Source organism: Hemitrygon akajei, chromosome 7, assembly GCF_048418815.1.
Source record: "Hemitrygon akajei chromosome 7, sHemAka1.3, whole genome shotgun sequence".
Lineage (NCBI taxonomy): Eukaryota > Metazoa > Chordata > Chondrichthyes > Myliobatiformes > Dasyatidae > Hemitrygon > Hemitrygon akajei.
Genome location: NC_133130.1, coordinates 46,190,388 through 46,214,456, shown reverse-complemented (window position 1 = coordinate 46,214,456; position 24,069 = coordinate 46,190,388). Strand labels below are relative to the sequence as shown.

The following is a 24,069-nucleotide window of genomic DNA, read 5'->3' as shown; positions in this document are numbered from 1 at the left end:
TCACTCCTGCTGTGAAATGTGAACATTTCTACAAAATAATCTGTATCCTTTGGAGTTTAGAAGAATGAAGTGTGACCTTATTGAAATATACGATTCTCATCGGGGCCCAACAGAGTCGATGCTGAGATGTTTCCACTTGTGGAAATAACACAAATGAGGGAACATAACTACAAGACTATTGAGTTAGTCATTTAAAACTGAGTTGTGTAGGAACTTCTCACAGAAGGTAGTGAGTCCCTGTTGAGTTGGAGAAGCTAGATCATTTAAAGAGGAAAATACTGCATACACTTTTGCAATATCAAGGAATTGATAGCTGTGGAGATCTGACACTAAGTGGAAATGAGACCATAATCCTGTCAAATAGTGGACAGGCTTGAAGGGCTAATTTCCTATTTTCTTATATTCTAAATCCAAAGATTGATCCTCTGCAGAATTCCAAACGTAACTCTCCATTACAAAGTCTTTTTCAACCTGCCTGTATTTTTTCATGAAATATGCAATTTGGTGAGAATGATAAATTTCACAAGCTAAATTTTACGCATCTACTGTATATTCTAAATGGCAATTTAATTTGAAAAGTTTATATTTTAAAGTGAACAAGGGCCCTGTTGAACAAGTCTTCACGCTGAAAACCACATCTTGGAAAGTTTACTCTGGTGCACTTTCTGATTCTGTATGTCCTGTTTGTGCATAAATATAACCTTTGGTTTTTTGCCTAAATGGTTTGGTCTAATAATAGTGCCTTTTTCCACCTCTCCAAAGTCAAAGATTGAATGTTATAACCAATGAGTAAGATTACAATAGTATCTTTCTTTACTCCCTCAAACATAAGACGTAAAACTTTTAAACAAAACTGGGACCAAGAAATTTTATTGCCCAGCTCAATATTTTCCTGGGCTACTGCAACAGAATTTTAACTAAAACCCATCTGTTAGAAGTGATCTTTGACCAACTTTCTTTTTATTCACTGTAAAATGAAAATCAACTGCAAAATAACTTTGTAACCTACTGTCTGAAGTAGAGTCAAATGCTTCAGGATGTTCATTAATGGGGAAAGATGCTACTTATATGCAAGTTTATTTCTCACACCTTACTTCATTATCAAATACACTTGGACAGGAGATCACTTGAAATGCTGTCTTTAATAAATTTTCATTCACACTAGGTACCCATTCAGTTGTTTTCATCTGTTCTGAGGAAAAGTAACATTAAACTACTTCTGGGTAAGATGTTCTACTGTTTAATAAATATTTTACATGTAAATCACATTTTACTGTAAAACACTTGTATGTACCAATTTACCATACCACGTGGAAAAGTACCCCATATAGCGTTTTTTGAAATTTTTATAAAAGCATATACAATTGCATTGGAAACATAAATATTGGCCACAATCACAACAAAAGAACTAATGTCTTAATGTCAAGGACTCAGTCACTCCAAATGCAATTGGTTTAATGGAGAGCATTTTCCATTCTTTGTTTGAGCTAATACTGCTCCCAAAGTTTTAAGATCCAGTTACTATGGTCTTCACGGTCATTAAAGCAATTTAAGATTTCAACAAAAAGCAGGAACCAAGCTTTAAAAGGTGTGGGTTTTTTTTAGCTTAAAGCTTAAGTAAAACAAGGCAATTTAAAGTAAAAATGTTGACGAATTATGTCAGCCACCAATTCACGGCCTGTACAGTACAAATTTCATTCTTTGTAAAGTCTATCTGTTGCTATGGAGATGCTCAAGCTGCTTGATGTTTGCTCGAGGGAAACATTGTTGGCTTATTTAAGAATATTATACAGAGAACAGACTGAAATTACACATATTATCTGTTCAAAATGTAAATTTTAAGATTAAATCAAAAATTCTTGTTTCATATGTGCTGGATCTTGTTCTGTGGCAAGTCAAAATATAAGAAAATAGTATAAAATCTCTTACAGCTAACCCCAACAGATGTTCGTACAGTCTTGCAAACGTTAACACTGTTGTAACAAATTTAAGGCACCTTAGATCACACTCATGTTACTTTCTATATAAACCACTGTCTACAATATAAAAACTTAACCTGCTATGATGGATAGTCCAAGTAATCCAACCTACAATGTGCTGATTTATTTCTTTTCCTAATTATTCTTCTTCAGGGTCTAGTTTCAACCATTGAATAAAGTGCATCAGTATGATGGTAAAAATTCGACATCATTTTCTGTCACGGGTGTTCATGCTAATAAGTGTCACTGACTCTGCACGTACTCTTTGCTAGGCTTGTCAAACTGTTGGTTGTAGCCATTGCAAAGCAAGCTGGCTCTAGTTTTGTTTCCTTTACACAACAAAGTTTGTGATCACCTACATATTGCTTTAGTATGTCAGGATCCAACGCAGATTCAGGAGAGACTATCCCATCGTTTCTGAAGTCAGTTGCTGTGCAATCAACTTCCTTATCGCTGCGCACGTGCGAAAGGGCCTTTTCACTGGAAGTATGCTTCTCTGTGCTGCTTTCCCTTTGACGCTCATCTTCTTTGTTAATTTCCTTATCACAATTTTTTTCAATGTTCTGATAAATGTCAGACCCTGCACTGGTTGTCAGTTGAATTCTGGGATGTGCACTATGGGCTCCATAAACTTCAGAGCAGTCTATGCCCTGGTGGGAGCAACTGGGCAGAGTGGAGGCAACTCTTTCCCCATTATAAACAGAGAAAGGTATTATTGAATATTGGTTGCCACATTCCTGGTAAAAGCAGCAGTCGTGCAGGCTACTCTCATACTCCTTGGCAATCCGCAGCCTTTTCCTGTATGTGGATTCTGGTGATCCGAACCAATCACTGGGTCGTGCCTCCCCAAAAGAGCAGGCAGACAAATACCAGTCATTCTGCATCTCGCCTCGGATCCGTTTCAGTAAATTGTTGATCAGTACTGATCGCCGCAAAAATACTTCAGGATCTTCAATAAGCCTTAATTTTTCCAGTGATAAACGAAGTATGTGGGTACGATCCTCTGAAGCAACCAAGGTCCGTGCCTAAACCAAATAAATAACAAAGCCATGTTATTCTCTTTAACAAGGCAATTTTAATCTTCTTGATTCACCATCAAAAAAACATCAATTTTTACTGCACAAGCCACATCATCGGTAGTGTAACCTGTGGTCATCATGTGTTTGGGGTCTTTGATCACTACACATCCTCGCCCAGGTGGCCCAGCCAGGGTTGATCAGGCCCAGATTGTGTTTATCCCATGGGCCACGATAATGAAAGGCCTGTAATTTCGAGGGTTTGGGTCTTTAATTTACATCTGTATGCCTCGGATTGCATGGGTTAAATTAATAGGGTTTCCTGTAGATTCAGTGTCACTTTACCCAGTCACTGAGTTTAGTGCTGACTTGTTTTCTGTGGTCCCAGCTTGGCTTTAACTTAATGGCTCCCTCATGCCTTGCTGGTATCTTGACTTTTTTATTGGCATATCATGGACTGGGAGAATGAAAAGTGTGTCACTGTCTGGTTGGGTTGAGGTTATGCGGGCAGTGGGAAAATCATCCCTCTTGTACTTCTTGTTCTTGTCACTCAAGATTCAGTGTCATGAAATCCTGCCCCTTTGATCTGGCCCATGCCTTCATTAACCAGGTCCAACACTTGTCTTTATTGGGATCTTCTTTCTAACTCTCCAGTTGTAATGGAGTTCATGTATATGCATCAAAAGCCGCAACCAGTCATGAGCACTCCTTATAAACTCAAGAGTTAGTGCGACAGGTGGGGTTTGTGGAAAAGAAGACAGGTAAATAAACACACATGGTTACATTTTACTTACTTTTTCAGGCAGTATGCTTTCTTCATGAGGTATCTTGCCAAATAAATAACCTTAAAACTACATGGTTCTTTATTCAATCCTCTTACCAAACAAATTTCCCTTGTCTTTTGATTGGACTTTGGAAGACCCACAGAAGTAATGGAATAGAGATTTTTTGCTTAGTACTTTTTTAATCCAGAGTTCACATGATTAATCATATTTCAATCTAGTAACTTGCTAAGGCAATGCAAAACTGTAAAGTCATGGTTAAACATTGCTAAATTGACCAGACCATATTTTGTATGTGTATTGTATACTGTTATATATTGTATGCGAAGAGTTGAAATAAAACTGAACATAATATAATACAAATTAGTAATTAAGTTTTAAAAACTCCAATTGATTCTTTCAACCTACCCTTTGGCAGCAGCTGTGAGCAGGTGGATGAAGATCTTCATCTTCCACATATTTCCGTTTGAAGTATGCTATCTTGGACGTTGTTAGAAAATTTGAAATTCCTTTGCAAGAGGATTCTGCTGAAATAAATCAAGTTCAGGAACAGCATGTGGTTAAAAATTTCTTCATGTTTTATACTTTAGTTTTTTCCACTTACAATGCAATTAACAATTAATAAAGTCCATGCAGTTTTAGACCAATTCCAACATCAATAAGATATGCAGATGCAAATGCAATGTTTTTTACTCACATACAAATCCTATTAACATTTTTGAAGAGTAGAGGGCACTTATAAAATTTCACTAACAGTATGTGCACAATTCAATGAACACAATCATTTTTGTTATGTTAAAGGCCATGTAACAAGATTGACATTTCAGCATTGTTACGATCATTAAACATCTCTTTGAATAATAATTGCATCTTTTAAATTTTTTCATTTGTTTTAAATTATTACTGCTTTAACCTAAGGGATATTAAATGAGTCATTTCCTCAAGCTATTTTTGTCTCATTGAATGTAGGATGATACATTGCCTCTTTATTAAGTAGTCCTTTGACTACAGCTTCTCTTTTGAATTATTTCACTTTAATGAATTTATTAAGACCTTAGGGGGTCAATCCAACATTGTTGGAGTTTAATCAATTTTATGTAGTTGTGTCTCATAGGACAAGATTCGTGTTAATGGCCACCGTAGCATTTCAAAATCACATCTAAAATACAGCCCCTTAATGTCATTACTAATCTTGTTGAAGGATATGGCTTTAATGATAATGTTTTGCTGTTCCTTAGAAAACATCAAAGATTCAAATGGAGAAAAAAAGTGTGTTAAACCCATTGGAAGTGTGTTAGGCATGTAAATTGTAGAAGTTACATAATGAGAAGTTTAAACTAGTATAAGGTAAATTTAAGGCTGATGTCAAAAAATTTTCATTTAAGGATTGATACAGAAAATGTAATACCTTGTATCATTCATTTGACTACTGCAAAGGAAAACTAACTAGAATAAAACTAGAAAGATGAATTAAGATGGCTAAATCTTCCTAGGTCTATAATCATCTCCTTCTCCTAGGTTTTCAGATATAGACTTATTAATGACAAATTGATTTTACATATACAATCATCATTATATATTGCTTAATATTTAGAGAATTGCACAATATATTTCTCCTATTACTAAGCACATTGTCATTGTTAGAATGGTCAGGATTAATCGTTTTTGGAAACACAAGAGATAGATGCTGGAATCTGGAGCAACAAACAATTGGCTGGAAGAACTCAGTCAGTCAAGCAGTATCTGTGGGAGGAAAGGAACTGTCGATGCTTTGGGTCAAAAGTAAAGATTTAAAGTTAAGTGGAACACAAGTCAGTAAATGGAACACAGTACAGATCCGCTAAGATCTAATATAATAATCATTCTCAGGCAAAGATGACTCTTTTTCCTATGTACCTTAAATTCATTATTGTGAAAGACTAAACAATAATAACAAGGTTGGCGATAACCCCAATATTGTGAAATTCTGCTTCTGTATGGAACCCCACAGCCAAGCTTAGAGTACAAAATCAAATATTTGGCCAGTTTATTTAATCTGCAGTAGCTAAAACATTTCAGCTGTTGTTATCAATTGCCAAGAAAAAGAAAACTCCATTATTTACGGTGGATTGAACTCCACGCATGTTTCCCTAAGCTGGGTTCCACTGAGAGTGTCCATGCTTGGAGAAAGGCTTTTTAAGTTTGGGGTTTATTTACTTACATTGGGCATCTTGAGTTCATGACTGCAGTTACAGAATTATGTGGCCACTCACAGACAGCTTGGATTAAGTGCAATTTTTTCCAAATATTATAACATTTTGCTTAACAACCTACTCCATTATTTTTACCCGCTCAGTTCTTTTTGGATTTTGATTTGTCCTGTAATAAAAATACTGTATAAGCAATATACCTTAAAGATCATTTCACCCAAATCTGGATTTTATACAAGTAGGATGCAAACAGAATAAATGTATACCTGCTCATGTATTGTTGGTTTACTGTCAGGAATTTTGTCCAATATTTCTGCCGTAGCACTTTAAAGCACTGGCTTGACAAATATGTTACAATTAATTGTGTAAATATATAATTCATTCTGACATTCTCAAAGCTTCAAAAGTGATCGGTCTGCTCACTGACATTTTCCATTCATCCTGGACTGGCCCATTTCTGAATAACGTTGAAGGTTTTATATCTGGGAAACCATCCCCCTGCTGACAAGTGTTTTGAATTTATGGGAAATCAATTTCTGCACTTACGTCTGGAATGCACTGGGCCTCCTGCATATGGAAACTTTTATTTTTGATAACTGCTGTGAGTTATTACCAATGGTATTGTTAATTATACCAAGAATGCTGCAGAACAAAATGAGAATGATTATAAAACTGAAGATACCTCCTATGAATGATAGCTGCATCTGAAGTGCATGGGTCACTCTGTAAACTCTGGAAGAACATGTTAAGTACTTGAATTTGCTCAGAAAATCTAAACCTTGTGAAACATCCAATCAACAACAAAAAGACAAAGTACATTGGTGCTCCCATTTGGCAATATATCGGAATAGTTACATTTGAAAAGTCCTCTGCAATATTTTAATTCATGACTGACATGCTACGCATTCTCATCAGTTTCTAGCCCTATTCCAGATTACTGCCATCAGCTATTTTTAATTTTATTACAGTTAATTTGTATTCTGCAACCCGAAATTATTCCTTTATCACTCCCTCCCCATCTCCTTTCATCTTTCCAACCTTACTTTCTTCTGTGTCAAGCCCTGAAAGAATATTACCATTATTCCTATGACCGAAAGGGATTAAAGGGAATTACAGAGGCATGAGAGAGGAGCCTGCCCAGGTGGACTGGAGGAGGATACTGGCGGGGATGATGGCAGAGCGGAGACGGCTGAAGTTTCTGGGAATAGTTCACAAGGTACAGGACAGATGTATCCCACAGAAGGAGTTCTCAAGTGACAACACTAGGCAACTGTGGCTGACAAGGGAAGTGAAGGATTGAAGTGAAGCCAAGGAAAGGTCATATAAAGTAGCAAAAGTGAGTGGGAAGTTGGGTGATTGCGAAGCTTTCAAAATCCAACAAAAGGCAACTAAAAAAACTATAAGAAGGGAAGAGATGAAATAAGAGGGCAAAAAAACTGATAATATAAAGCAGGATACCAAACGTTTTTTCAGTTATATAAAGAATAAAAGGGAGGTGAGAGTTGATATTGGACCACTAAAAAGCAAATAGCAAAGAAATAGCAGATGAAGTTAATAAGTACTTTGTTTCAGTCTTCCCTGTGGAAGACACAAGCTGTATGCCAGAGGTCCATGAGTGACAGGGAAAAAGAGTGAGTGCCATTACTATTACAAAGGAAAAAGTGCTAGGCAAAGTCAAAGATCTTAAGGTGGATAAGTCACCTGGACCAGAAGGACTACATCCCAGAGTCCTGAAAGAGGTTGCTGAAGAGATAACAGATGCATTGGTCATGATCTTTCAAAAAGCACTTGATTCTGGCATGGTCACAGAGGGCTGGAAAATTGCAAATGTCACTGCACTCTTTAAAAAGGGAAGAAATTATATGCCAGCTAGCTTAACCTCAGTGGTTGGGAAAGTGTTGGGGTCCATAATTGATGATGAGGTTTTGGACTTCTTGGAGGCTAATCATAAGGCAAAACCAGCACAGTTTCTGCAAAGGGAAATCTTCCTTTAAAAATCTGCTAGAGTTTTTCCAAGGAAGTAACAAGCAGGGTGGACAAAGGAGAGGCAGTGGATGTCATTTACTTAGATTTTCCGAAAGCAGTTGATAAGGTGCCTCACATGAGGCTGCTTAACAAGATAAAATCCTGTGGTGTTACAGGAAATATACTGGCATGGATAGAGGAATGGCTGATAGGCAGGAGGCAGCAAGTGGGAATAAAAGGGGCCTTTTCTGGTTGGCTGCCAGTGACTAATGGTGTCCCTCAGGGGGTCAGTATTGGGGCTGCTATTTTTCACATTCTTTGTCAATGATTTAGTAGTGGAATTGACGGCAATGTGGTAAAGTTTGCAGATGATAGGAAGATAGGTGGAGGGGTAGGTAGTGATGAGGAAGCAATGTGATTGCGGCAGGACTTAGACAAATTGGAAGAATGGGCAAAAATGCGGCAGATGGAATACAGTGTTGGGAAATGTATGATTATATATTTTGGTAAAAGGAACAATAGTGCAGACTATTATCTAAGTGGGGAGAAAATTCAAACACCAGAGGCGCAAAGGGACTTAGGAGTCCTTGTGCAAGACTCCCAGAAGATTAATTTACAGGTTGAGTCTGTGGTAAAGAAGGCAAATGCAATGTTGCCATTTATTTCAAGGGGAATAGAATATAAAAACAAGGAGATAATACTGTAGCTTTATAAGACACTAATCAGGCCACATTTGGAGCATTGTCAACAGTTTTGAGTCCCATATCTCAGAAAGGATGTGTTGTCTTTAGAGAGAGTCCAGAGGAGATTCACAAGGATGATTCTGGAAACGAAGGGGTAAACATATCAGAAGTAATTGGCAGCTTTGGGTCTATACTCACTGCAATTTAGAAGAATGCAGGGGATTTCATTGAAACCTACCAAATGTTTAAAGGACTAAGTAAGGTGGTTGTGGAGAGGATCTTTCCTCTGGTGGGGGTATCCGGTACTAGAGGGCACCACCTCAAAATTGAGTGATGACCTTTTAGAATAGAGGTAAGGAGGAATTTTTTTGCCAAAGTTTGGTGAATCTGTGAAATGCTCTGCCACAGTCTGCTGTGGAGGCCAAGTCCATGGGTATACTTAAAACAGAAGTTAATAGAATCCTGATTGGTCGGGGTATCAAGGAATATGGTGAGAGGGCAGGTGTATGGGGTTGAATAGGATCCGGGATCAGCCATGATGAAATGGCAGAGCAGATCTGATGGGCTGAATGGCCTAATTCTGCTCCTGTGTCTTCTGGTCTTATTTATTTACAGTTGCATTATTAAAACACAGAAACGTCTAAGCTTTGGTCTTCAGTACCTTTTTATAGCTACAGATCAGCTTAACCAAATCTTACCTATATCACTCATTTCCCTATAAAAACCATTGCTGTTGCTACCCAAGTGATTTCCCTTGGTACCACATTTACTTCAGGTGACATAGATTCAGACAACAGATAAGATAGACAATAATTGCCTGATCTCTCATCTGCCATACACAAAGTCAAATGTAAAAACTTTTTTTTCTTAAACTTTTCTCCAGATCTCCCACGCAACAAAAGAGAGGAGCATATGGGCTTCTTTGTCATTAAAGTGAGAGTATCTGACTAGATGCCTGTCATTTCCTTCCCTTCCTCAGGCCGATTGCACCATATTTCTCCTCAGTATCATTCTCCCTTTAACATTTCCTCTTACCCTCAGCCTCATCTTATCCATGGATCTTTGCCCTTCCCTCTTGACTCCATTCCCACAAAACAGATTACATTATTTCCATCATGACTCCCACGTTATACTGATTTATTAATGGTTATCACTCCTTGAATACTATCTTCAACTCCTTTAAGTCAAGTCTTCGAATATTTTAGTTTATGAATAATGACAAGATAAATTTTTCATTCTTTGATGAAGGGTGCAATATTCAGTCTTTGTTAATGATATGTGCACAATTACATGATACCCAAATATTAATGTATAGAAGCAGAGCACAGTTGGAATAAATCTCATTATTGATCCACAATACAGCGTATGAAATTATTCACCCCTGCCTTGGAGGTTTTCATGTTTTATTATTTTACAACATTGTATCACAGTGAATTTAATTTGGCTTTTATTGACATTGATCAACAGAGAAAGACTCTTTCATGTCAAAGTGAACACGGATCTCTAGAAAGCGATCTACATTAATTACAAACATAAAACACAAAATAAGTGATTGCATAAGTATTCACCACCTTCTGAGAGCGGTGTCTCTGAAGGGCAGCATCTATTATTAAGGACCTCCAGCACCAAGGACACGTCCTTTTCTCATTGTTACCATCAGGTAGGAGGTACAGAAGCCTGAAGGCACACACACAGTGATTCAGGAACAGCTTCTTCCCCTCTGCCATCCGATTCCTAAATGGACATTGAACCCTTGGACACCACCTCACTTTTTTAACATATATTATTTCTGTTTTTTGCATGATCATTAATCTATTCAATATATGCATACTGTAAATGATTGATTGATTGATTTATTATTATTATATTTTTTCTTCTATATTATGTATTGTCTTGAACTGCTGCTGCTAAGTTAACAAATTTCACGACACATGCCTGTGATAATAAACCTGATTCTGATTCTTTAATATGACACACCAAATCATTGGTGCAGCCAATTGGTTTTGGAAGTGACATCATTAGTCAAATAGAGATCACCGTGTGCAGTCAATGTGTTTCAATTGATTGTAAAAAAAATATCTACAATCAATCTGTATCTGGAAGGTCCAACTGCTAATCAGTAGTATCCTGGCAAAAGCTACACCATCAAGCAACTGCACAAAAAGGTTACTGAACAACACAAGTCAGGAAATGGATACAAGGAAATTTCCAAGTCATCGAATATCCCTTGGAGTACAGTTAAGTCAATAATCAAAAAATGGAAAGAATATGGTACAGCTGTAAATCTGTCTAGTGCAGGCCATCCTCAAATACCGAGTGACTGCACAAGCAGGGGACTAGTGGGGGAGGCCACCAAGAGACCTATGACAACTCTAGTGGAGTTACAAGCTTCAAGGGCTAAGATGGGTCATACTGCGCGTACAACAACTGTTGCCTGGGTGCTTCACCAGTCACAGCTTTATGGGAGACTGGCAAAAAGAAAGCTACAGTTGAAAAAAAAAACTCACATGAAATCTTAACTAGAGTTTGCCAGAAGGCAGAGGAGATTTACAAGGATGTTGCCTGGATTGGGGAGCATGCCTTATAAGAACAGGTTGAGTGAACTCGGCCTCTTCTCCTTGGAGCGACGGAGGATGAGAGGTGACCTGACAGAGGTGTATAAAAGATGAGTGGCATTGATTGTGTGGATAGTCAGAGGCTTTTTCCCAGGGCTGGAATGGTTGCCACAAGAAGAGTCAGGTTTAAGGTGCTGGGGAGTAGGTACAGAGGAGATGTCAGGGTAAGTTTTTAACACAGAGAGTGGTGAGCACGTGGAATGGGCTGCCGGCAATGGTGGTGGAGACGGATACAATAAGGTCTTTTAAGAGATTTTTGGATAGGTACATGGAGCTTAGAAAAAATAGAAAACTATGGGTAAGCCTAGTAAATTCTAAGGTAGCGACAACTTTGTGGGCCGAAGAGCCTGTATTGTGCTGTAGGTTTTCTATGTTTCTATGTGGGTGACTCTGAAGTCAACAGGAAGAAAGTTCGATTGTCTGATGAAACCAAAATTGAGCTTTCTGGCCATCAGACTAAATGCTATGTTTGGCGTAAATCAAACTGCACACATCATCAAAAACACAACATCCCTACTGTGAAGCATGGTGGTGGCTGCATCTTGATGTGGGGATGCTTCATCACAGCGGACCCTGGAAGTCTTCTGAAGGTAGACAGAGTAAAGTGAAGGCAGCAAAATACTGTGAAATCCCGGAGGAAAACCTGAAGCAGTCTGCAAGAGAACTGCAATTTCAGAGAAGATTTGTTTTCCAGCAAGACAATGACCCCAAGCATAAAGCCAAAGCTATATAGGAATGGCTTAAAAACAACAAAGTTAAAGTCCTGGAGTGGTCAAGTCAGAGTCCACACTTCAGTCCAATTGAGAATTTGTGGCTGGTCTTGAAAAGAGTTGTTCACAGAGGATGTCCCATGCGATCTGACAGAGCTTGGGCAGTTTTGTAAAGAAGAATGCAATGTCCTGATGTGCAAAGCTGATAGAGACCTATCCACACAGACTTAAGGCTATAATTGCTAACAAAGGTACATCTACTAAATACTGAAGGTGGTGAATACTTATGCAATCAATTATTTTGTGATTTATATTTGTAATTAATTTAGATCACTTTGTAAAGATCTGTTTTCACTTTGACATGTAAGAGTCTTTATCTGTTGATCACTGTCAATAAAAGCCAGATTATGTTGTAATTATGATTCAATGTTGTAAAACAATAAAACATGAAAACTTCCAAGGGGGTGAATACTTTTCATAGACACTGTAATTAAATACAGCCATTGTTATCATGAAACAGAGTCCTATGTCCATTATGAGGCCTCAGCAGGTAATTTAATAACCAATGTTAGGTAACCATTTGAGATCAAGGCTAACTTGCTTCCATTCGCAAACGTGTGTGTCCTGAGGTGGCTAAAGAGGCCACTTTAGGAAAGGCTTTCTTCCAAGGAGTACACAGGATGTGACTACTTGGCAGGATGGGTAGTTTGTGATGTCGTCCGCTCCTTCCATTGTTTACACAGCATCTCTGTGTGCTCCAAAAGCAGAGCCTCGGTGTTCTCGGATTCACAATACTCATTTTCCCTTGGCGCAATCAGCAGCCAGAGATTCCCAGGAGTCAATGAGAATATTTTATTACTTCAAGGATGCTTTGAACACTTCTTGAATCTTTCCCTATCTGGTAATCTCCTCCCAGTACAGAGCTAGGGGATTCTTCTCCATTACACACCTGTTCCACCAAATATGCAAGGCATGGTATTAACCAGCAGGACTACAAGAGAACTATTACCAGTGAAAATGGCTGCATTATTGCTTCAAGATTTTTCTCAATCTTTCTAACCACCATGTGGGCATTAATAATAGCCAGTATTAAAAGCATAATGCACCTTTCCAGGACAGCAGATATCACTCTAGATGATTCTACTAATTTATTCTACATAATGTCCTTATCAAGAAATATTAAAGTCCTTGTATATTATACAAGAAAACAACCTTGTCGTTACATGAGTGCAATCATTGTATCTACGTTTTTGGAAAGGCAGATGTTCTGCAGAGTTATGGTGACAAAGTGACAGAATAACAGACCAGAACCTTTTAAGCCGTACCATTTTTCATTGTAATAGCAAGTGTAGAGTGCCTCAACTTGACTGTCCTCTTCACTTGCCACCTAGTATTACAGGTAGACTTTCCTTGTTCTCCAAGCTTCTTAAGATGACAAATTGTACCCAAGCACCAGAAAAACAGGATGAGCTTCAATGAATGATGATTCAAGTTACCTTTCTTATAACTTCTGTTGGAAAGTATTATATCAGTGCTTTCCTTTTCAATTGGACAGCAGCAGAAGCATTCCTGCATAGGCAGGGCTGGAACGGAGCTTGAAAAAGCAACCAGTTTTCAGTGGGAGTCTTTGATTAGACAGTGGCGTAGACACCGTAGAGGTGTTCCCGCGCAGGTCCAGAGTGGAGCTTGAAAAACCCAGTCTCCATAAGAGGGAGGTACTGTCTAGCGGAACGGTCATCATCAGAGAGGTAAGGCTCTGGCTCAACAGGCTTCAGTGAGAACAGATGGAGGTGAGGTAAGTAGGTAAGTTTATTTCTTATTTCTTTTCTTTATTTAACTCTTGAAAGAATGGGGGTATGTCTGCAGGGCCAGTGTTCTGTTCTGGGTGTAAGATGAGGAACTTCCAGGAGACCTCCAATCTCCCTGATGAACATATCTGCACCAGGTGCATCGAGATGCAGCTCCTTAGAGACCATGTTAAGGAACTGGAGCTGCAGCTCGATGACCTTCACCTTGTTAGGGAACGTGAGGAGGTGCAGGGAGGTAGTCACCCCAAGGCTACAGGAGGCAGATAAATGGGTGAATGTCAGGAGAGGGAAGGGAGAACGTCAGATACAGTGGAGAGCACCCCTGTGGTCGCCTACCTCAACAATAAGTACTCCATTTTGAGTACTGTTGGGGGAGATGATCTACCTAGGGGTGGTAACAATGGCTGTGCCTCTAGCACTGAGTCTGGCCCTGTGGCTCAGAAGGGTAGGGAACTGAAAAGGATGGCAGCAGTAGTAGGGAACTCTATAGTTAGGGGGACAGACAGGCAATTCTGTGGACGCAAAAAAGATACATAGATGGTAGCTTGCCTCCCAGGTGCTATGGTCCGAGATGTTTCTGAACGCATCCCTGAAAAGGGAGGGGGAGCAGCCAGAAGTCATGGTACATATTGGTACCAACAACATAGGTCGAAAAAGAGAGGAGGTCCTGAAAACAGAACACAGGGAGTTAGGAAGGAAGTTGAGGAGCGGGACCTCAAGGATAGTAATCTAGGGATTGCTGCCTATGCCACATAAGTGAGGATAGGTATAGAATGAGGTGGCAGATAAATGTGTGGCTGAAGAATTGGAACAGGGAACAGGGATTCAGATTTCTGAATCATAGGGACATCTTCTGGGGCAGGTGTTTAACTGAATAAAAGGGACAGGTTGCACTTGAATTTGAGGGGGACCAATATCCTTGCAGGCAGGTTTGATAGAGCTGTTGGGAGTGGTTTAAACTAATACCGCAGGGGGATGGGAACCAATAAGAGCTGAGGATGAGCCAGCAGGTTTACAGGTAGATAATGGGTGTAATATGAATGTAAGGAAGGACAAGCCAATGATTGGGTGCAAATGCAGACAGCGCAAAGAATTAAATTGTACCACAGAGACAAAATTCAGAAGAGCCAAGAATGCAGCATTGAAGGTATTGTATTTAAATGTGCATAGTATTCGTATAGCTGGATGAACTCACGGCACAATTAGAGATTGGTCAGTATGATGTTGTGGGCATCACTGAGTCATGGCTGAAAGAAGGTCATAGTTGAAAGCTTAATATCACAGAACTTATATCGAACGGACAGGCAGGAAGGCATAGGCGATCGTGTGGCTCTGTTGGTAAGAGATGGAATTACATCTTTAGAAAGAGGTGACATTGAGTCAGAGAATGTCGAGTAATTGTGGGTGGAGTTAAGAAACTGCAAGGTTAAATAAACGTTATGGGATTCATATATAAGCCTCCAAATTGTAGTCAAGATATGGGGTTGAGATTGCAAAAGGAGCTGGAAAAGGTTTGTAATAAGGGCAATGTCACAATGGTTCGGTATGCAAGCAGATTGGGAAAATTAGGTTGGTGCTGGATTGCAAGAAAGGGAATTTGTTGAATGCCTACAAGATGGCTTTTTAGATCAGCTTGTTCTTGAGCCTACAAACGGTACTTGGGGAAAGCCTAAGTTAAAGGAACCCTTAGGAGACAGTAATCATGATATGATCTGTAATTTAAGAGAGAGAAACATAAGTCAGAAGTATCAGTATCGCAATGGAATAAAGTGAATTACAGAGGCACGAGAAAGGAGCTTGCCCAGATGGATCAGAAGGGGATACTGGTGGGGATGACAGCAGAGCAGAAGTAGCTGAAGTTTCTGTGAATAGTTCACAAGGCACAGGATAAGTATGTCCACAGAAGAAGTTGTTCTCAAATGGCAAGGCTAGGCAACCATGTCTGACAAGGGAAGTTAAGGACTGCATAAAAGCCAAGGAAAGGCCACATAATGTTGCAAAGTTCAGTGGGAGGTTGGATGATTGGGAAGTTTTTAAAATCCAACAAAAGGCAACTAAATGAGCTATAAGAAGGGAAAGGATGAAATTTGAGGGCAAACTAGCCAATAATATAAAGCAAGATATCCAGTGTTTCAGTTACATAAGAGTAAAATGGAGATGAGAGTTGATATTGGACTACTGGAAAATGATGCTGGTGAGATAGTAATGGGGGACAAAGAAATGGCAGATGAACTTAATAAGTACTTTTCATCAGTCTTCACTGTGGAAGACACAAGCTGTGTGCCAAAAGTCTGTGAGTGTCAGGGAGCAGGTTTGAGTGCCATTGCTATTACAAATGAAAAAGTTCTAGGCAAACTCAGAGGTCTTAAGGTAGATAAGTCACCTGGACCAGTTGGACTACATCCCAGAGACCTGAGAGAGGTTGCTGAAGAGATAGCAGATGCATTAGTCATGACCTTTCACGAATCACTTGATTCTAGCATGGTTCTGGAGAACTGGAAAATTGCAAATGTCACTCTGCTCTTTAAGAAGGGAGGAAGTCAAAAGAAGGGAAATTATTGGCCAGGCAACATATACAAAATGCTGGAGGAACTCAGCAGGCCAGGCAGCATCTGTGGAAAAAAGTACAGTCAACATTTTGGGCCAGACCCAATTAGCCTAACCTCAGTGATTGGGAAAGTGTTGGGAGTCCCTTATTAAGGATGAGGTTTGGGTACTTGGAGACTAATGATAAAATAAGTCTAAGTCAACATGGTTTCTGCAAAGGGATATCTTGCCTGATAAATTTGTTAGAGTTCTTCGAGGAAGTAACAAGCAGGGTGGACAAAGGTGAGGCAGTGGATCTTCAGAAACCATTTGATAAGGTGCCACATATGAGACTGCTTAACAAGATAAAATCTATGGCATTACAGGGAAAACACTGGCATGGATAGAGAAATGGCTGACAGGCAGGAGGCAATGAGTGGGAATAAAAGGGGCCTTTTCTGGTTGGCTGCCAGTGACTAGAGGAGTCCCTCAGGGGTCAGTATTGGGACTGCTACTTTTCACATAGTTTGTCAATGATTTAGACAATGGAATTAATGGCAATGTGGCAAAGTTTGCGGATGATACAAAGATAGATGGAGGGGTAGGTACTGCTGAGGAAGCAATGCAATTGCAGAAGGAATTAGACAATGTGGAGGAATGGGTAAAAAAGTGGCAGATGGAATACAGTGTTGGGAAATGTACGATAATGCATTTTGGTAAAAGGAACAACAGTGCAGAGTATTGTCTAACTGAAGAGAAAATTCAAACACCAGAGGCGCCGAGGGACATGGGAGTCCTCATGCAAGATTCCTAGAAGTTTAATTTACAGGTTGAATCTGTGGTAAAGAAGGCAAATGCAATGTTGGCATTCATCTCAAGGGGAAAATAATATAAAAACAAGGAGATAATGCAGAGGTTTTATAAGACACAGGTCAGGCCACACTTAAGAGTATTGTCAACAGTTTTGGGCCCCATATCGCAGAAAGGATGTGTTGTAATTGGAGAGAGTCCAGAGGAGGTTCACGAGAATGATTCTGGGAATGAAGGAGTTAACATATGAGGAGCATTTGGCAACTTTGGCACTGTACTCACTGGAATTTAGAAGAATGCATGGGGAGCTCATTGAAACCTACCGAATGTTGAAAGGACTAGATTAGGTGGACACGGAGAGGATGCTTCTTATGGTGGGGGTGTCCAGAACTAGAGGGCACAGCCTCAAAATTGAGGGGCAACCCTTTAGAATAGGGCCAAGGAGGACTTTTTTTTAGCCAGAGAGTAGTGAATTTGTGGAATGCTCTGCCACAGACTGGGGTGGAGGCCAAGACCGTTGGTATATTTAAAGCGAAAATTGATAGTTTCCTGACTGGTCAGGGCTTCAAAGGTTATGGTAAGAATGCGGTGTATAGGGTTGAACAGGATCCAGGATCGACCATGATGGAATAGAGGAGCAGGCTTGATGGGCCGAATGGCCTAATTCTGCTCCTATGCCTTATGTTCCTAGCATAATCCAACAGCAGAATTATGCTAGGGCACCACAGCTTTACAGAATATTTGCCTACCCTCAAGTGTAAAATCAGTAACTTCAATCAAGCTTCTTGAAGAAATGTTTTACATTGGCATAATGTCCAAGGACTTTCTTTTATTTCTTAGTGATGACTTGACATGGAATAACATAGCAGAATCTTGTGATCAGATTCACCAACTGCATACTTGATAGCACTACTGGATTGAAACAGAGTCCCAGTAGGTTTTCACCCGTCAGTTTTGTCCAGCTCGGGAAAAAGCAGCAGCGGGCGAAGCTCTGCTGCCCTTCCCCCATCCCGCCCTTCTAATCCGCTGGAACTGGTGAAAATACTCTATGCTAGCAGTAATTTCCAGATCAACGGAAGGTTTATATCTTACGAGAGTAACCTACCTTCATTATATTGCCAGACTGAGATCACTGCCAGAGATCTACTACTGTTAACACACTGATTGTAAAGTTTTTTTTGTGCAACATATGTCTTTGTGCTGAAATTGGTTTGCAATGCGTCAACCACCACTGCACTCTGTTGATGCTGCATAATAATGTTGGGAATTAAATACAGTATTAATTACTTCCACTCTATTAATTGCCATTTTATTCAAACATAACTCGCTACAGCTCTGGGAAAGTATATGCAAATAGATTCTATGGTACATACAGAAACATTATAGCAACTGGACAGATGCCTGCTGGAAGTGGTTGTGAAGACCCTTTGCAACAGCAGTACAGTACCTCTGAAGATTAAATCCTTAAAAAATCTACGGCAGTACACTAGGCAGGCTGGTGTATGATGCCAAAATAAACAAAGTCAGTGCGTTCTCTTGTGAAAATCTTATTCATTGCGATCCACCTTGCCTCTCCCACGCCGCCCCCGTTGTAAACTGTGGCCGTGTGGCACACTTTGGCAGCCGGTTGTGTGGACCCGCCCGTACCCAAACACACATAGAAAAACACAACCGATTGAGATGAGATGTCTGGTATCTGACCTGTGGGCTCTCCGTATTTAGTCTGGTTTGAAATCGCTGCGGTTTTGCTGAAAGATTCTTCCCAGATGGGGACGTACTCCGGGATATCTGAACGTTCTTCAGTGGGAAGATCGCATAATCTGCTCATCGAAATCACCAATGTCATTTCTTAACCTAGGGACTGCAGGACCAAAACAGCAATAATCATTCAGTCTATTTTAGCCCAAGACAACACATATTGCTCGAAAGGAAATCTCTCTCTCTCTCTCTCCGGTTATTGTTCCTTATTTGGTGCAAGATCTCGGGTTGTTTCAGCTCTCGTATTAATCCTTTTTAGTAAAAGCTGCGATCGGAGCTCCCATCGCCAATCCCACTCCCTCCCGTAATAATTTAAAATCGCAGCCAGAGCCTTTCCACCCACAACCCCTCAACTACACATCTGCATCTAGTGAAACCCATCTTGTACTAAACACAAGAAAGAGCCCCTTTAGCGCCTTACCTGTCATTCAGAGTCGATTCCGGTTTACAGTTCGGTTTGGGAAACTTGAGGGAAATTGATTGGATGCAAAGCCTGAGCTAGCCGAGCTCCCGGAGTCACAACACTGTGAAAAAGGAACAGAATTGGCGAATTGTCTAGGAACTGTGTGTGTGTGTGTGTGTGTGTGTGTGTGTGTGTGTGTGTGTGTGTGTGTGTGTGTGTGTGTGTGTGTGTGTGTGTGTGTGTGTGTGTGTGTGTGTGTGTGTGTGTGTGTGTGTGTGTGTGTGTGTGTGTGTGTAGTCCCGGGGGAGCCAAGCACAACGTCAAAAGCATGCAGATTACACAAGCCTTGGTATTCGGGGAGAACGAGCTGCCTTGAGACGGGAGATAAACAAAACACAGATTAAATCATTCGTGTCCTTCCCAAAGCACATTTATTTTTGCCAGCGGTTAAAATCAATTTATTTTAAATGGCTGGGTTTACAGACTCAAGGGGCTCGACCTTCTCCCGGGCAATCTCTTCCACTGCCACTCTCACACAGATGCAAGCACATCACAACCAGCATTCCGCTCCCATCAGTGACACCAAATGTAATTTGGAAGCTAGTTAGTTCTGGCGGGCAATGGATGCGCTTGGAAATTCCAAACCGGGGCAAAAGGTAAACCCATTTACTGTATGTTTGGCTGAGGGGGGGGGGGGGAGGAGGAAGAACTTTCAAACTGAATGCCAAAAGAATTCACGCCGATCCTCGATCCACACTCCCAAATGTATCATCGCCTCTAGGTCCAGAGATTGATTAAGAAACAAATTCTGATTCTAACTTCCATGTTCAACCCTCGCATTCCTACAAAACAAATACCCAAACAAATACCCAGAGGAGAAATATGCAGCGCAACTGCGAGTAATGCTGCAGAAATAATTTCGACATCCGAAACTACTTAAAATAGGAGCGTTAGGGGTGTTAATTAAAAATCTCCAAAAGGCATACCTAATTTTGTCAGCAATCCGGTTTGTGAACCTGGCCCGGCACCCAGGGAACTAACGCCAACATTTCAGAGTTTCTAGAGTCATATCCCCAGGAATCCTACCTACAAGATCCATTTCCCCATAGATGGCAAACTGTTCAGACACCGAATGAATGCTTCCAGTATTTGTGTGAGGAACGGGGCGGGGTCACTCGGAGGATTGGTTCCCATGAAGTCCAGCCGTGCACCATTGTGAAAACCGCTGGGACCGGCTCCAGCACAGCTAACTCTCCCATTCCTTTTATAGAGCATTCTTATGCCCGTCTAGGACCACGCGGCCAGACGTGGCAACTGGAGTTTTTTTTTAACTTGCTTGCTTTTCTGACCGATCTGATTGCAGGATGTCAGGCGCCCAGAGATAGATAAAACAGAGGTTCAGCGCTGGCCACCTATGCGGGCCGTGTGGTCGCCGCTCTGAAGTCTCGGCTTCCAATTTTGAATCAAATTGCATTCGATTGTCCCTGTATCAAACGCGAAGCGGTAACAAAAAGGGCGCCGCGCAGCTGTGCCCAAGCCCAGACCTTGCACGCTTTAACAGAGGCTGCTTTGTGTGAGCGCAGCCCGGGCGCATCGCCGCAATGGCTGTGCAGATCCCACTGATCCAACGTACATGCAACCCAGGACAGACTCCCACATCTGGAATGAGCCTCTGAAGTTCCCCACTGCGCAGCATTCCTTTTTACTCACGGACCTAGTCTCCGCAGTGCTCTCGCAACTCGCTGCAGACTGGAATTCAGGGCATTATATCCGCTGTACACTCGGGATGCTTTCACGATTCGCTCGAGAGCCGGCGCCTCGCCCTTATTGTTACATGCCGCAACAAGAGCACGGAAAGGGCGGTCAATGTGCGGCTGACAGCCCAACCCGCCTAGCACCCCGGGACATCCAAATGCGCTACCTCATTGTAAGTTGTTGTTGGTTCCGAGCCAAAGTCCCGCGGCCGGAGGAATCTGGGAATCGGTCCCTTGGAGTCCGTCGTGGGACGCTGGTCATTTACAAAACAACTTTAAAATTGTGCAAGTCTTCGCCTTGTACGGCATTGTGGGGTGAGGGAACAAAATATCCCCCAGGTGGTGGACTCTGCTCCTGCAGGATTTCGGGTCCTCACCTACATTTTAGCGCCCCATCCTCGTATTTCAACCCCCCCCCCCCCGTGGGAAGGCGTTTTATCTTTGAATTATATCACGAAAAAATAAAGAAAATATATTGCCACCCAAAGCCTTGTTATTCTCTCACCTTCTTTGTAATTTCTGCTGACAACAAAAAAATGCTCGCGTCAGTTTTTCAGACTGCTGGTCCCGCCCCGTGCAAACTGACCGCTGATCTCTGCCACTGTACCTGAATGGTAACCGTCATGGTTCAGGACTCCGGGTCAAGCAGAGAATCATTCAATTGCGGAGATTTTTACGGAACTAGTTAATCCTGTTTGGCCTGTTCCTGCATGTTGAGTAAAAAAAACTGCTGGAGGAACTCAGCGGGTGAGGCAGCATCTGTGGAGGGAAATTGACAGTGGACGTTTCGGATCGAGACCGTTCTCTCGAAACTCTGACTGACCATCTTTCCCCACAGATGCTGCCCGACCCGCTGAGTTCCTCCAGCAGTTTGCACTTTGCTCCAGATTCTGGTATCTGCAGTCTGTGGACGACTCCAATATCATCCCAGAATGACAGAGATATGCACTTGCTTCAGGTTCATCAGTATGTGGGGTGAAGGGAGAGGGGCCGAAATACGGAGCCCCTAAAAGTGTTCAAAGTATCTTTTCCCTCTCACGGGTAAGGTGATCAGAAGCAAAGACCCTCACATGAGGGAAGTTTGCTTTCTATACTCCACTGTATGCCTTTTATCTGAGCAGATTTTTGACTGGAAAATGCTTGAGGTTTAACATTGGACTTAAAGGGAACATATTTCTTCTCTGTAGCTATTCAAGGAAAAAGAATAAGCCGGTTCACCCCCACCCTCCCTCATTCCTATGATTTATCAAATCATCAATAGGGCCCAAAAACTTGTTAACCAAAGGATGAGAATTTTAGGATCTGTTTGCAATATATGCAGCTATTGATAACTCTAGTGGTGTCTGGCCAGCAGTCAACAGCCCTGATCAAAAATGTGCCCCTGCATACACCAACAATGTGATGAGTATGTCTTTTTTCCATTAGAAACTGAGGCTTCAAATATGCTTCACCTGTGGCCATGGTAGAGGAAATCTAAATATGCAAAGTCTCCACTCCTGTATTATCAGTGCCCTGCTTTGATCAGCCAAGCAAAAAGACTGCATTAGTAGGCTCAATTGCCTTTTATTTATTTACAGGATGTTGGCGCAGCTGACAAGGCTAATAACTACTATCCATCATAAATTGTCGTAGGCAGGGTTGTAGTCAGCTCTCCTGGAATCACTATTGGCCTTCAAGCGAAGCTGATCCCTCTGTGGACTGATTTAGATCCATTGCCGTTGAATGAACAGCAGTTGGAATGATGTTTGACTGAGGAGGGAACTTGTAGAAGAAAGTGTTCAATGCACTAACCTTCAATCTTCTTCGTGGTGGTAGAGGGTCAGAATTTGGGTTCTTCTTAGGTATCCTGGAAGGGTAACTGAACTGTAGTTTGTAGATGATGTAACTGAAGCCACAGTTCACCAGTAAGGGATTGGATGGAATGCTGATAATGTTCATTATTTTGCTGTGAATTGTCCATGTCCTCTTTTCTCTTCCTTCTACATTCTCAATGGAGGTAGTCTTTTTCACCTTTTATTATAGAAGGGCATATAATAAAACAATTGCGTGAATAACATACAGGAGGGTGACTAGTGGCTGTCAGCCTAAAGGAGAATTGTTCTGAAGGGTAGTGCAAGCACTGAAGGTAACAAATTCCTACCAGGGCTTTGTTAAGGCAAGCAGTAAATCTGTTATTCTAAACAGGTTCACACCTGCATAAAAATAGCTCTTACATGAATGTGGTAAGAGAACATTAAGTATATGCATGTAAAGTTCTGCCGTGAAAGCTGTGTGCTTGATCTCAATGTTTTATTACAGTGAAGATTTAAAAGAATTGGGGTTGCAAAACTACAAAAAATAAAATGTGAGAATGTTGAGCAATGAATACAAATTTAAAAAATAAAGGATGCTCATATATATAATAAAATCGTTGAATTTTAGGCTTACTTACAGTGGTCATGGGCTCTAGCCTGAGAAAGGTAGCTATGGAGCAAGTTTCAGTGAGCCATTTCCCAAAATAGTCTAGTTAAAAACATATACATGGGAGAGTTGCCTATGAGCATGTCTATCCATGCATGAAGATCTCCTCCCATGCTTCAGGGATATGTCTACATTATCCAAACAATTAAATTAATTGTGACACGGTTTAAAATTTGCCCACGGTTCCCAATACATATTTTACAGCTGGGTTGCATTGATAAAAATGACTTCACAGTGTCATTGATGATGTGATTAAAAAGCTTCATATTTTTGGCAAAATAACACAATTAAAACAAATCTGAGTTTTGTTTTAAATTACATTATAAGGGCCTAGATTTTTAAGAGAAAGCACACGTGAATTAACATATCTCACTTCTGCAAGTCCTCACTTCTGTCATTTCACTTTTGCTTCATTACTGAATCTCTCATGTGGCCAGGGAACAAAGCACCAGCTTCCCACGGTGTCCCAGATGTTGTACATCTGGCACTGGTTCATGGTTTTAAGGGAGAACAACCAGGCCAGCTTCAAGAAGTCTCTCAACAATTACGACCAACATATCACCTGTGGAACCAGAGAAGCTAACACACTTGACTACTGTTAAACACATCAA

General features: G+C 40.9%; 1 protein-coding gene across 9 annotated transcripts; it reads right to left on the bottom strand.

Moving 5' to 3' along the window:
• Positions 1–1,123: 1,123 nt before the first annotated feature.
• sertad4 (SERTA domain containing 4) lies at positions 1,124–21,626 on the bottom strand. Of its 9 annotated transcripts, none has more exons than XM_073050757.1 (5): positions 21,504–21,626; positions 19,263–19,365; positions 18,785–18,944; positions 4,186–4,304; positions 1,124–3,004 (listed from the first exon to the last, which is right to left on the bottom strand). In XM_073050757.1, exons 3-5 carry the CDS (start codon positions 18,927–18,929, stop codon positions 2,213–2,215), a joined length of 1,056 nt encoding a protein of 351 aa, XP_072906858.1. In that variant the 5' UTR covers positions 18,930–18,944; positions 19,263–19,365; positions 21,504–21,626; the 3' UTR covers positions 1,124–2,212. The 9 variants fall into 9 exon arrangements, with proteins under 9 accessions (XP_072906858.1, XP_072906857.1, XP_072906855.1 ...); XM_073050756.1 differs by lacking the exon at positions 21,504–21,626 and adding an exon at positions 21,166–21,413; XM_073050754.1 differs by lacking the exon at positions 21,504–21,626 and adding an exon at positions 20,878–21,151.
• Between the last annotated feature and the right edge of the window lie 2,443 nt (positions 21,627–24,069).